At 40.8% G+C, this 13,342-nt stretch overlaps 1 protein-coding gene across 1 annotated transcript in view; it reads left to right on the top strand.

The window, feature by feature from the left end:
- Positions 1 to 13,342, top strand: part of NUDT3 (nudix hydrolase 3) — a 107,754-nt gene that overhangs the window by 54,045 nt on the left and 40,367 nt on the right. The window contains exon 2 of the mRNA XM_030871029.2: positions 2,352 to 2,462. Within this exon, the coding sequence (XP_030726889.1) occupies positions 2,352 to 2,462 (111 nt within the window). The remainder of the gene's footprint in view (positions 1 to 2,351; positions 2,463 to 13,342) is intronic.

Genomic DNA, 13,342 nt, shown 5'->3' with positions numbered 1-13,342 from the left:
ATTATTTTAAGCTATTCCATGTTCTATTAATCAAAGCAGAGTTTATATATATTTTTTAAAAATAGTGCTTGTAAGTTTAAGACATTATTTTCTCAGTCCATGGGCTATATATTGGTGACTGTATATGGATTCATGGATTTCCTTCTTATATCTTTATTTTTTTTTCGGTACGCGGGCCTCTCACTGTTGTGGCCTCTCCTGTTGCGGAGCACAGGCTCCGGACGCGCAGGCTCAGCGGCCATGGCTCACGGGCACAGCCGCTCCGCGGCGTGTGGGATCCTCCCAGACCGGGGCACGAACCCGTGTCCCCTGCATCGGCAGGCGGACTCTCAACCACTGCGCCACCAGGATGGCCCACCTTCTTATATGTTGTGGTCCCCTCTAAGTCTGCAGATCATAGATTTTGTAGAAGAGCATCAGGAGAATCTATCATGGCAAGAAGAAAAGGGATTAAAGATGAAGAAAAAGGTAGAATTTCCAAGGGCTCATAGTTGCAGAGACCTTAAGTGGGAGAGAGAATACTGGAAGGTAGGTAACTGGAAGTTAGTGGTGGGATCTGTGAGTGCCAGAGAGGAAGGAGTGATTTCTTTCAGGCAACAAAGATGACTGCAGAGTAGAAGTTAAGTGCTGGGGAGTGGAGGGGTGGGTGGGGAATACGGTTTGGAATAGGGCCTGAAGCCCAAAAGACATCATCAGAAAGTGATTGTTTAGGGAGCAATTGAGGATTCCTTTAGTTTTGGAAATAATGCCAACCCAATGCTACCTCCGAATTAGGAGTAAAGCTAACTTTAGTTAACATCTGTCCTAGGGAGGGTTAAGGAAAAGAAACTAAGGAAATTCTAGATTTTATTTCAACCATGACTCCAGTACTGGTTAAGTTTGAATTAGTAACCTATATTCTGTATCAGTATTTTGTGTTTGTTTGGTTTCTTTTCATTTCTTTTTTTAAAATTAATTTTATTGCAGTATAGTTGCTTTACAATGTTGTGTTAATTTCTGCTGTACAGCAAAGTGACTCAGTTATATATATATTCTTTTTCATATTCTTTTTCATTATGGTTTATCACATGATATTGAATATGGTTCTCTGTGCTATACAGTAGGACCTTGTTGTTTATCCATCCTGTATATACTAGTTTTCATCTGCTAGTCCCAAACTCCCAATCCTTCCCTCTGCCACTGCTCCCCCCCACCCTGCCCTTGGCAACCACAAGTCTGTTCTCTGTGTCTGTGAGTCTGTTTCTGTTTCATAGATATGTTCAGTCGTGTCATATTTTAGATTCCACATATAGGTGATATCATACGGTATTTGTCTTTCTTTCTGACTTACTTCGCTAAGTATGATAATCTCTAGGTCCATCCATGTTGCTGCAAATAGCATTATTTCATTCTTTTTTATGGCTGAGTAGTATTCCATTGTATATATATGTACCACCTCTTCTTTATCCATTCATCTGTTGATGGACATTTAGATTGTTTCCTTGTTTTGGCTATTGCAAATAGTGCTGCTGTGAACATAGGGGTGCATGTATCCTTTTGGTTTTGTCTGGGTATATGTCCAGGAGTGGGATTGCTGGATCATATGGCAACACTATTTTTAGTTTTTTGAGGAACCTCCATACTGTTTTCCATAGTGGCTGCACCAATTTACATTCCCACCAACAGTTTAAGAGGGTTCCCTTCTCTCCACATCCTCTCCAGCATTATTATTTGTAGACATTTTAATCATGGCCATTAAATGTCATTTCTTGATAAAGTTTCCTAGTAAAGGAATTCCAGTTTTATCTCAGCTGAAAGAATGACGAAAAGAAATCTTTCTAGTCCTCATGTCAGTGAGAGAGTTAGGTTCTCAGCACATACTTAGAGCTTAGGGTGATGTGTAGTATCGGCCTATGGCCATCTAATGGATCAGGAACTGGGGCACACAGGAGTGAGAACCTTGGAGGGAAAGTTGGGACTGTGGTGCCAACTAGGGCCAAGGCCAGCTCTTCATAGCACTCACAGGCTCATCAGTGACAATCTTTGTTTTTTGTGTTTTTTTGAGTGTCTTTGTCAGCTGTGTGTTCAAAGGGCTTTAGAGAAACGAACAAAGGAGAGGATAGATTGGACAACTGAGTGAGAGTCCGAGGGGGGAACACATAATGGCCACTGATTCAGATGCCCTTCTGCTTTTACTAGGCAGATTGTCTGCTTTTTCATACAGAAATGAAAGCTACTTTTCAAGAAGTGATTTGGAGAGGTATCAACAAAGAATGGATCTTAGGTGTTTTTTTGTGGTGTTTAAACTCTGAATTTGTATGAATGTGTCTTTTTGAGTTTTTAACTACCCATGTGACCTCTGTGACTTTCAGGTGCTACTCGTGAGCAGTAGTCGCCATCCAGACCGATGGATTGTCCCTGGAGGAGGCATGGAGCCCGAGGAGGAGCCAAGTGTGGCAGCAGTCCGTGAAGTCTGTGAGGAGGTGTGCACTGCAAACAAAGGGCATGGCTGTACCTTGTCATCATGAACCTGTCATGTCTGTGTAGTTCATTAATTTATCACCACTCACTGAATGAACAGACTCATGATCACAGAAAGAAAGCACTTAACAGTTACCACATGCCTCCTTGATTAAAGGGGCAGTCAGGTTGTGACATGGTGATGTTTATCAGGCACTCTGTGCAAGGGGAGGGCTCATAGTAGTGACCGTATGTGATTATACCAGACAGGCCTTTGTGATTTCCTATGGATCTCTTCCCACACTGTCTCTGTTACCTGTGGCAGAAGATCAAGAATCAAATAGTTCATCAGCCCATAGAAATAAGAGGAGTAAGCAGTATTGGTATTAATGGCTTATTCTCATTAACCTTTGGGTGAGGAGGAGGCAGCCCTTGTTCTCCTATGCTCCTTGGGTCCTGGCAATAGAGCAGTGGCTAAAGCAATACTTCTGTTAGCCAGAAGTTGTTAATGGTGCACCTTGAGAGACAATAGTATCTTCTTTTTTATTTGGTCACATGATATTCAACATATATATATTGAGTTCTTGGGCCATGCCCAGTATATTTTACTAGATACTCTAGAATAAACAGTCAGAAGTCAAATCTCTTGGTTCCCTTACTTCAAGGGCTTACAATTTCGTTGGGGAAACTGAGAAACAAATTGCAATTCAAAACCAGGAGGAAGGAACTAATGTTTCTCCATAGCCTCTTGTGGCAATACCACGCTCTGCTCTGCTTATGCTAATCTCCTTTAGGAGTCCTAACTCAGTGGTGTAAGTTTTACTACCTCCATTTACTTGCCTTGACTACATAGTGCTTTTTAGATCCATTTCCTTGTTCCAGAAGGGACTTAAGACTGATTCTAAGGACATAAAGTAGAGTTTAGAAAAAGTCTAAATTCTGCATTTCTTTTGGGTCAAGCCCTTGCTGAAGTCTTCTTCGACTAATTTTACTTTGGAATACCCAAGGAATTCTTTCCTTGCTCTGAAGTCCTGCAAACTTGTGTTGACTTGTGCCACTCTCATTTTATCGTATATCTGTGTATCTATAACTAGATTGTAACCTCTAAGGGCAAAGATTATATTGCCCATTTTAAATCCTCCCTTCTTGTGCCTAGTACACAGCTGGGTGAATAGAAAGTAATTAATACATGCTTCTATGACAGATGGAACATAAAAGTCCTGAAGAAATACCCCAATTGGAAATTATCAGAGTTCTTTCTGGAGGATCTTAAAGGTTTGACTATTCAAATAAGTGTGGTAGGGCCAATTGGTGGACCTAAGCTACATAATTTTGATTTCAATCCAGTTGACTTCTGTGAGTTCTGAGGCACCTAAGGCAAAAGTGATGTTTGACAGAGTTATTGCGGCTCTGTGGATTCAGACAGGTTGTTGGAAGACCTGAAATAGACTGATGGTTCTAGAATAGAGAGGAAGGAAAAAATTCAGAGACCTTTGGGCAAAACTTGCTGCCTGGTTTAGAAGTTTTGGGTGAAGTGTGACAGCTTTACCTCTGCAGAGCACATTTGGATTTGGCATCTGTCTCAGGAAAACTTATATCCGTTGTTGTTACTATTGTTTCGTTGAGTGCTACAGTCGAATTGTCCTTGGGTTATATAAGTGCAACTAAGATGTAGAAAACTAGATGATTGCAATAGGAAGTACATGAGGGAGTTGAAAAGGATATAGGGTTACCCTTTTGTTTCCTGGAAATTACATACCATCCTTCAGTAGGTAAAAGGGGGAATAAAGTGGAGAATAAAGTGGAGTTGGGACATGAGAAGGTGAACGATGCAGCACAAATAATTAAAGTATACTTTTCATATGGTCAGTATCTTACCTACCTCCTGTCTTAAAGGGAATCCCAAGCTTGAAATTAAACGCTGCCTGCCATTCTCAGCCCTGAAGAATCCTGCCTGACTTTGAGCAGATTTTTTACTCTCCAGTCAAGAGTCATATCATACCCTGTTCTTTATTCCAGCATTATTGAGAGGATAAAGAATAAGGTACCAAATAAACCAAATATTCGTACAAACACTATAAATTAGAGAAATGTGTCATTATAAAGACAAACATTTCCATGGCTTACATCAAAATAAAATGGAGGGGGTGGCTTTTCTAATTCCACGTCTATCAACGGAGAATAAGACTTGAATCAGAGAGGATGTAGGTAGATGTTTTTTATTACCCTTGAAGGGTAGCTTTTGTAAGCAGAAACCACTGTTCAGGGGTTTATTTAGTTTTCAAAATGTTATGACTTTTTAAAAGCACACATTCAAAAACTTTGTTCTTTCCTAATGCTTGCAGATCTGATTGCTATATTTATAAGCATAGGAGATTTTTAAGGGGCCTTTGGATAATGTCATTTTTAAGGGGCCTTTGGATAATGCTTAGGCCAGTTCATTGAAGACTTTTAGATGTTTCAAATTACATTTATAAATTTAATTAATTTGATTGCTTTTTAAAGAACGTCAGTTGTCTGACTTTTAAAAAATGAAAACCTTATGAGGCTCTTCAGCAAAAAGTCCTGTGAATGTCATGTATTAAACTTATAAATCAGATGAATCTTAAATATTCCCATAGTGTATATAAACTTACTGAGATTTTCAACTTAAAATCACAAGTCAGAAATAAGTTATTCAGTTATACTTTCAAAGTTGAGGTTACCGTCTAATAGGCCAAATTCTTTTAAACATTAGAAAATCATAAAATATGTCTGGTCTCCTTCATCTTTCCTGTTAAATGAGGCCAGGACTCAGGGGTGGCCTGTTAGGAAAGGTCGATCCAGTTCACTGCAGCTCACTCAAGACTATAACTTCACAAGGCTGACTAGCGGTCATGGAATCCACGTGGGTGGTGATGGGTACTGAGTGAGCCATCTGTAGTATCTGGCATACTAGGCTAACTTTGTGCTTCACCCTGAAGGTCTCTTCCTCCATGCAGTCTTCATGATTCCTCCCTGTAGTCTTCATGATTCCTCCCTGCAGACTTGTTCTCCGTATGTGTTTCCATTGCAGTCTGTACTTCTAGCATCGTATTTATCATGTTTTATTCATGTTGCTTGTCTAGTTGTCTTCTGTGCTAGACTTTACACTCTGTGTAGCCAGGTACCATTCTTTCTTGCTCACTGTTGAATCCCCAATGCTTAACACATAACAAGTGCTGAACAAAATAAGTGCTGCAGTTTTTGGCGTGACCGCTAGAGCAGCCACATAAATGCAATTGAGGTAGGCCCTTTTGGGTTGTCAGGAGTAGACATAACATCTACAGGCCCCTCAGTTAATTGAGGGAGAAGAATATGGCAGTATCACAGCAGCTGTCCAGCCAGGCTGTGCAGAACTGGAAACTTAGGTCACAGAGCACAGGCAGGCCTTGCTCGCAGTGGGTGGATGGATGTGGGAACGCACTGTAGCTCAAGAGCCTGGTCACCATACCAGAGGCCCAGCGCCTCTCTTCCACTGTGGAGCGCTGCCTTTCTAATGTCTTCTTAGCCTCCCAGCTTCTGCTTACCACTTTTTTTTTTTTTAATTTATATTATTTATTTATTTTTGGCTGCGTTGGGTCTTCATTGCTGCAAGCGGGGTTTCTCTAGTTGCAGTGAGCGGGGGCTACTCTTCGTGGCGGTGCGCGGGCTTCTCATTGCGGTGGCTTCTCTTGTTGCAGAGCACGGGCTCTAGGTGTGAGGGCCCAGTAGTTGTAGCACGTGGGCTCAGTAGTTGTGGCTCGCAGTCTCTAGAGCGCAGGCTCAGTAGTTGTGGCGCATGGACTTAGTTGCTCCGCGGCATGTGGGGTCTTCCCGGACCAGGGCTCAAACCCATGTCCCCTGCATTGGCAGGCGGATTCTCAACCACTGCACCACCAGGGAAGTCCCAGCTTACTACTTTTTGTTTGGTGTTTTTCCTCCCTTGTGCATCACTAACCTGTCTGTTGACTCACTCTGTCTGTGTATCTCACATTCAGCCTTCCTGAGAGAGGACTTGATGGGTTTTGCCTACTTACAACCTTCAGAGCTGCCAGGCCACATCAGTTTCTAGCCATTTTGAAGATGTCTGCTTTACCTTTGCATCAGTTGCTGATTTCTTATTCCTCTAACTGAGCTCAGAGTGGCAAGGTCATGTGCTATAAAACATGACAGCCTGGGGCTTCCCTGGTGGCTCAGTGGTTGAGAGTCTGCCAGCCCACGCAGGGGACACGGGTTCGTGCCCCAGTCCGGGAAGATCCGACATGCCGCGGAGCGGCTGGGCCCGTGAGCCATGACCGCTGAGCCTGTGCGTCCGGAGCCTGTGCTCCGCAACGGGAGAGGCCACAACAGTGAGAGGCCCATGTACTGCAAAAAAAACCACAAAAAAACCATGACAGCCTGTGCTTAAGTACTGCCTGCAGCAGCTGTACCAATGGTATGTAGTAAAAAGATATTTAATAACACAGGGAAATATTTGTAGCACATTCCTAAGTGATCAAAGCAGGTTATGAAACAATATTTATGATAGAAAACCATTTAGTGGGGAAGAAATATGTGTGTCTATTTGTACAGAAAGAACAGATAACACTACTTGTACACTTACTATGTGCCAAGCTGTGTTTAAGGGTTTTGCATATGTCGCCTCATTTCCTCACCAGATCCAATAAGGTAGGAACTGTTATTATCTACATTTTACAGGTTGAGATTCAATGAGATCAAGTAATTTGTCCTGGCACACCAGGACAAATTGTGCCCAGCTAAATGTGCTCAAATGCTCAAGGTAAGATTTGAATCCAGAACATCTAGTCTTAGCACCCACACTCCTAATGCCTTGAAAGAACGCCCATCAGATGTTCACAGTGGTTATCTTTGGGTTAGCTCTTAGATTATCAAGTTTTCTACATTGAACATATATTTGTTACTATAAAAATTTTCTGTATAAACGTGAATGGAATGAGGTTATTAAGTAGTTTATCATGGCATTGCAGTCCTAGATACCATAAAACTCAACCTGTTCTGAAGCTTTGTTCAACCCAGCTTAAAACTTTTAGCATATTGGCTGAATCTCAGAAACAGATAAATCTGTAGCACTTGAAACATTACCAGTCACATTTAAAGGGCTGAACTTCCGTGGCAGTCCAGTGGTTAAGACTTCACCTTCCAATGCAGGGGGTGCAGTTCTTCCCTAGTCAGGGAGCTAAGATCCCACGTGCCTCTCGGCCAAAAAACCAAAACATAAAACAGAAACAATATTGTAACAAATTCAGTAAAGACTTTAAAAAAGGTCCACATCAAAGAAAAAAAAAACCAAAATCTTTAAAGGGCTGAAATATTCCCTTTTGGAAACTAGCTTCCATTTTTTAGCTGCTTCTAGTTAAAGTCCTATTGTAGTGACCCCTCAAAGGGATGAGGCTTTCTCCCAGGACTGACCATGGGCCTCTCTAGCAAAGGCTAGTATGAGCCAGCCATGTGATGCTCTCTCTGTAATAAAAAAGAAAAGCACTTCTTTGTGAGGTTTTCAGAGCTATTCTTTCTTGCTAATTCAATGGGAAACGTAAAACTGCTGGCTGACAGGGAAGAAGAGACGCTGGATCTGAAACTGTTCTGTCCTCTGTTCAGCTGTTATGTTTCCATTTCTTTCTTCCATTCTGACCTCAGCCAAACCAGGAATGTTATCACAAAGATACAGTACATCTGAAAACAGAAACAGGAAAATATTATGTGCAAACTTCAGCTGCATTCTCTTCAAGGGTGACAAAGATGGGTACCTTCTGCCTTTAGAGAAATGTAGCCAGTGATAACTGAGAGTGTGGCCAAATGCCAGTTCCTTTTATCTGCTGCCTCATGTCTGGACAAGGTCCATATCCATATCCATTTCTAGCATATAAATTATAAAGATTTTGTAGGCAGCCTGATAATTAACCTGTGACATAGGCCTAGCTTTAAGAAAAAAAAAAAAAAAAAAGGAACTTGTTCTCTGACTTCCTCACTTGTGTCCTAATATCACACTTCTGTGCTGCTCCTTTGTCTCCTACCACCTGTTGCTTTGCCACATAAATTCACCATCATGGAAATTTTTTCAAGTCAGTGATGTCACCTTAAACTTCCCTGTACCTTGCTGCCCTCCCTCAAGTTTTTGGGGTTTTTTGTTTTGTTTTGGCCTCACCGCGCAGCTCATGGCTTATATTTCTCCGACTAGGGGTCGAACCTGCACTGCCTGCAGTGGAAGCATGGTGTCTTAACCATTGGACCGCCAGGGGGGGATTCCGTTAAGTTTTTGATACACTGTCTTATGTAAACATTTCACAGCATGTTTGACTGAATTCACCTTCATTTAAGATAGTTTTTTGAACATCTAGATGCTTTAATATAATATCAAGGATCACATTTATACAAGGATCTGAGCCCAGAGCTGCTTCCTGATTATCTCTAGCCTTACTAATCTTATTTATGTCAGCCTATCAAGAATTTATTGTAACCCTTCTTGATCTCATTTGTATTTTCAGATAAGACCAGGGAAAATGCCATAGTGAACTTTATTTTTAAAATCTATATCTTCTTATCCCAATTCCTGTACTATGTGTTCCCTGTCCCTGCAAAAAAAAAAGGTTGTACTCTCTTTTTTATGTAACATAGCAACCAGAAGGCTCCCGTTGGTATCTCAGAACTGTCTCTGACAGGGAAGCAGTGTTTCATGTCTCTTGTTATATGCAAGTAGAACATTTGAAAAGCCTGTGACTACTTGGGAATAATTTGAAATACAGTTTTGTCAGCCTTTTTCTTAGCTCATAGTGTTAGACTCTGTTTGGAGTGGAGAAAAAAGTGAAGGCTCTGGGGCTTCCCTGGTGGCGCAGTGGTTAAGAGTCCGCCTGCCGATGCAGGGGACACAGGTTCGTGCCCCGGTCCGGGAAGATCCCACATGCCACGGAGCGGCTGGGCCCGTGAGCCATGGCCGCTGAGCCTGCGCGTCCGGAGCCTGTGCTCCGCAATGGGAGAGGCCACAACAGTGAGAGGCCCACGTACTGCAAAAAAAAAAAAAAAAAAAAAAAGTGAAGGCTCTGTGTGACTGTGTTGTATTTTCATCTTTACTTTTTGGCCCAGCCTAAACAGTTATGAATGGAAGATGGGGATAGTGTATCACAGAATTTATTAGGGAAATACGTTAATTTTTTTTTTATTTAGAACTTTAACCACAAAATATATAGCATAATATATTAAGAATAATTTCAGTCATTTCAACATGATAAATAAAACAGGGGGAAGTAATGTAGACCAGGGGTCTCCAGCTCATAAACTTGTAGGGAAGCAGTCAGGCAGTTGACGGTGGGTGTAGCTCTGGTAAAGTGGGGAGAGCCTACCCTAGACCAGAGACGGTCCTCTTCAGGCCCAGCCGGTAGTTTTCATGTGGCAGTTAAGACGCAGTGTGACTCTGCTGTTTTAAGAGAAGCATGAAAGCTGGATTTATTTTTTAATATATATATATATTTATAAATTTATTCTATTTTTGGCTGCATTGGGTCTTCGTTGCTACACGCGGGCTTTCTCTACTTGCGGCGAGCGGGGGCCACTCTTTGTTGCAGTGAGCGGTCTTCTCACTGCGGTGGCTTCTCGTTGCGGACCACAGGGTCTAGGCCCGTGGGCTTCAGTAGCTGTGGCTCGCGGGCTGTAGAGCGCAGACTCAGTAGTTGTGGCACACGGGCTTAGTTGCTCCGCGGCATGTGGGATCTTCCCGGACCAGGGCTCGAACCCGTGTGCCCTGCATTGGCAGGGGGATTCTTAACCACTGCACCACCAGGGAAGCCCCAAAAACTGGATTCTTATGTGAGATCTCCTGATCTTTCAACATAAGCAACTAATTTTTTATAATTCGTTTTTAAAATGTCAATCAAATAATATACACATAGTAGATTGAAACAACAGCAGTAGTAGTACTAAAAGGCTCATAATGGAAAACAACCAAAAGATGTGTTCTTAATTAGGTGGATGATCTGTTTTGCAGATTTTTACTTTATTTTGAACTGTAAACTGAGAAGCTCCAAGCTCTTGGAAGAAGGTAGTTTTATTTTTTAGTCTCCTAAATGATAAATGAAGGCAAATAAAGGTTTTTAACCTTGGGAATACTGCATTGTTTAATAGAAATGTTAATATGAGAAAATATATCCAGATGTAAATTACTGTAAATCAAGAGAGATCACAAACCAACCCCATTTGTTTGTTGAAAAGCAGGCTTTATTTAGATAGCATTTTCTGAATTTCTGTTATTTAATTTTTAATTTTAAAAACCACATGAAAATGAATTATTAATAATGATGTACATGTATGTTATATGCACCTATAGATTTATCTTTAAAATTGATTTAAGGGAATTCCCTGGTGGTCCAGTGATTTGAATTCTATGCTTCCACTGCAGGGGACCCAGGTTCGATACCAGCCAGGGAACTAGAACCCCACAAGCCACGTGCCAAAAAATTAATAATAATAAATTTAAAAAATTTTTTTCAAAAGTAGGCAAAGGATTTTTCTGTGGTTGAAATTTTTCAAAATAAAAAGTTCGGAAGAAAATAAGCTTAAACGCTTATCATTTGCCACCTACACTCAAAGTCTTCAGGTGGAAACCACGAAATACAACAATGATGGATGCTACTTTCCCCAAGAAAAATTGTGTTTTTATAAGTACTACCATGTCTTTATTTTTACTTGGTAAAAAGATAGATATTTTTAGCTTCTTTGGTCAAAGCATTATAAAATGTAAGAGTCATGTCTCTTAATGCATTATATTTAATTATCTTATCCTGGTAATTTATTCTTTTTTAAGAATTTAATGGGAAATGTGCCTCAGTGGTAAAACATTTCAGGAAAACCTTTGTTCACCTAACATGGGGATACATGTTTGTGTGTGGCAACATGTTTATTCTGTGGTCCTAGAAAAGCATATACACAGAAATATAGCAAAAGAAGTTAAGAGCTTTTCCTTAGAAAAAGTCATTTTGAATATATAAAATGATCAGGGAAAACATACCATGTCTTAGGTGGAAAACCGCTGGTGTGAGGCCGTTTTATGTTAGAGTACAGATTGAATCCCGCGGATCTCTGGCAAAGGCCCTTAAGTAAATCCGTATTGAATCTCCTGTTTCTGGCAGCTGAGAACTTAGAAAGGGCCTTTCCTCTCAGTTACAGTTCAGGGATGAAAGGAGACCTTGGCATAGACACTGCCTCCAGTGAAGGGCTTGGCTGAGGCAGCTGTGATAATCCCTGTGCTCAGTTTTTGCTCTGTGCTCACATGACCGAGAATGTAATTCAACTCTGGCCCCAGAGCAAGGGAGGCCTCTTTCTCCTTTCAGAGGAGGACTCCTCTCTGCTCCTAGGCTGCCTCGAAATGGTAAATGGCTACTCCTAGGTTACTTCCACGATGACTTCTGGAGTCAACCTTAAAATGATTGAGAATTTTTAGTGACTGTCATTTTGGCTTTTGTAAAAATACTTAATGGATACTCTTGGCTTTATGAAAAGTGTTATTCAAAATGTTATTACATATTTGTGTTACTGACCTTGTTTAAATACACAGGTGCTTTTTTTTAAAGTTTATTATTTATTTATTTTATTTTTGGCTGTGTTGGGTCTTCGTTGCTGCGCACGGGGTTTCTTTAGTTGCGGTGAGTGGGGGCTACCCTTCGTTGCAGTACGTGGGCTTCTCATTACAGTGGCCTCTCTTGTTGCGGAGCACAGGCTCTAGGCGCGTGGGCTTCAGTAGTTGTGGCGTGTGGGCTCAGTTGTTGTGGTGCATGGGCTTAGTTGCTCCGCGGCATGTGGGATCTTCCTGGACCAGGGATTGAACCCGTGTCCCCTGCATTGGCAGGTGGCACTGCACCACCAGGGAAGTCCTACACAACTGTTTTTGACTAGGAATTTCCATTAGAGCTATTTGTAACAATTTTAATATTAAGAATAGAAACAGTATAATCTGAACAGGACTCATTCTGAGGGCTTTTAAGTGCTCACTCTAGCATTTAGTGATGCTATTAGTGTAGCCAGTTTGATTACTTAAGTAATTAAGCTGGTGACTACTTCAGCTCACCATTTCTCTGGTTATAAAAGTAATACATGCTCCTAGCAGAATGAAAAGCCAGACAGTGCAAAGATGATGGTATGTTACCATAGTTCCTTGGCTGATTAGTTTTTCTCCAACTATTTAATTAAGAAATTTTACAAACACGTAAGTAATATTTTAAAAGAGTGAAACAAACACTGTATATCTTCTTCTAGGTATAATATCTGTTGACTTGTTGTATATTTGCTTTATCTCTCTGTGTTTATATCCATACCCTTTTTTTGGCCATTCCATTTGAAAATAAGTTGTAGCTATCATGGCACATTACCTCTAAGTTCTGTTCTTTATTTAGCATGCATCTCTTTAGAATAAGGCCAGTCCCCTACATAACTATATACCATTGTCACACCTAAGAAAATTCATAATAATTCCATAACATCATCTAATATTTACTCCGTATTCAAATGTCCCCAACTATCATGAAATGTCTATTATATCTGTTTGTTTCCTCACACATTACAATTGGAGGTATGTCATTTCAGGCTAAATGATATAGATATATTTATACAATAAATAGAACCATAATCTCAGCCTTTTCACACCCTGCTCACTATGATGCTGACTTTTTAAAAGAGTCCAGGATCATTGTCTGATAGAATGTCTCATATTATGGTTTTGTTTGATTGTTTCTTCCAGGTGTCTTTTAACTTATTTCCTTATCCTCTGTACTTCCAGCAACTTAGTCTAGAGCAGTGTTGTCCAGTGGAATATTCTGAAATGATGGAAGTGTTCTATATCTGCGGTGTTCAGTGTGGTAGCCACTAGCCATATATGCCTATTTAAATGAATGAAAAT

The sequence above is a fragment of the Globicephala melas genome, chromosome 11 (genome assembly GCF_963455315.2).
Source record: "Globicephala melas chromosome 11, mGloMel1.2, whole genome shotgun sequence".
Lineage (NCBI taxonomy): Eukaryota > Metazoa > Chordata > Mammalia > Artiodactyla > Delphinidae > Globicephala > Globicephala melas.
This window is presented reverse-complemented; position numbering and strand designations above follow the sequence as displayed.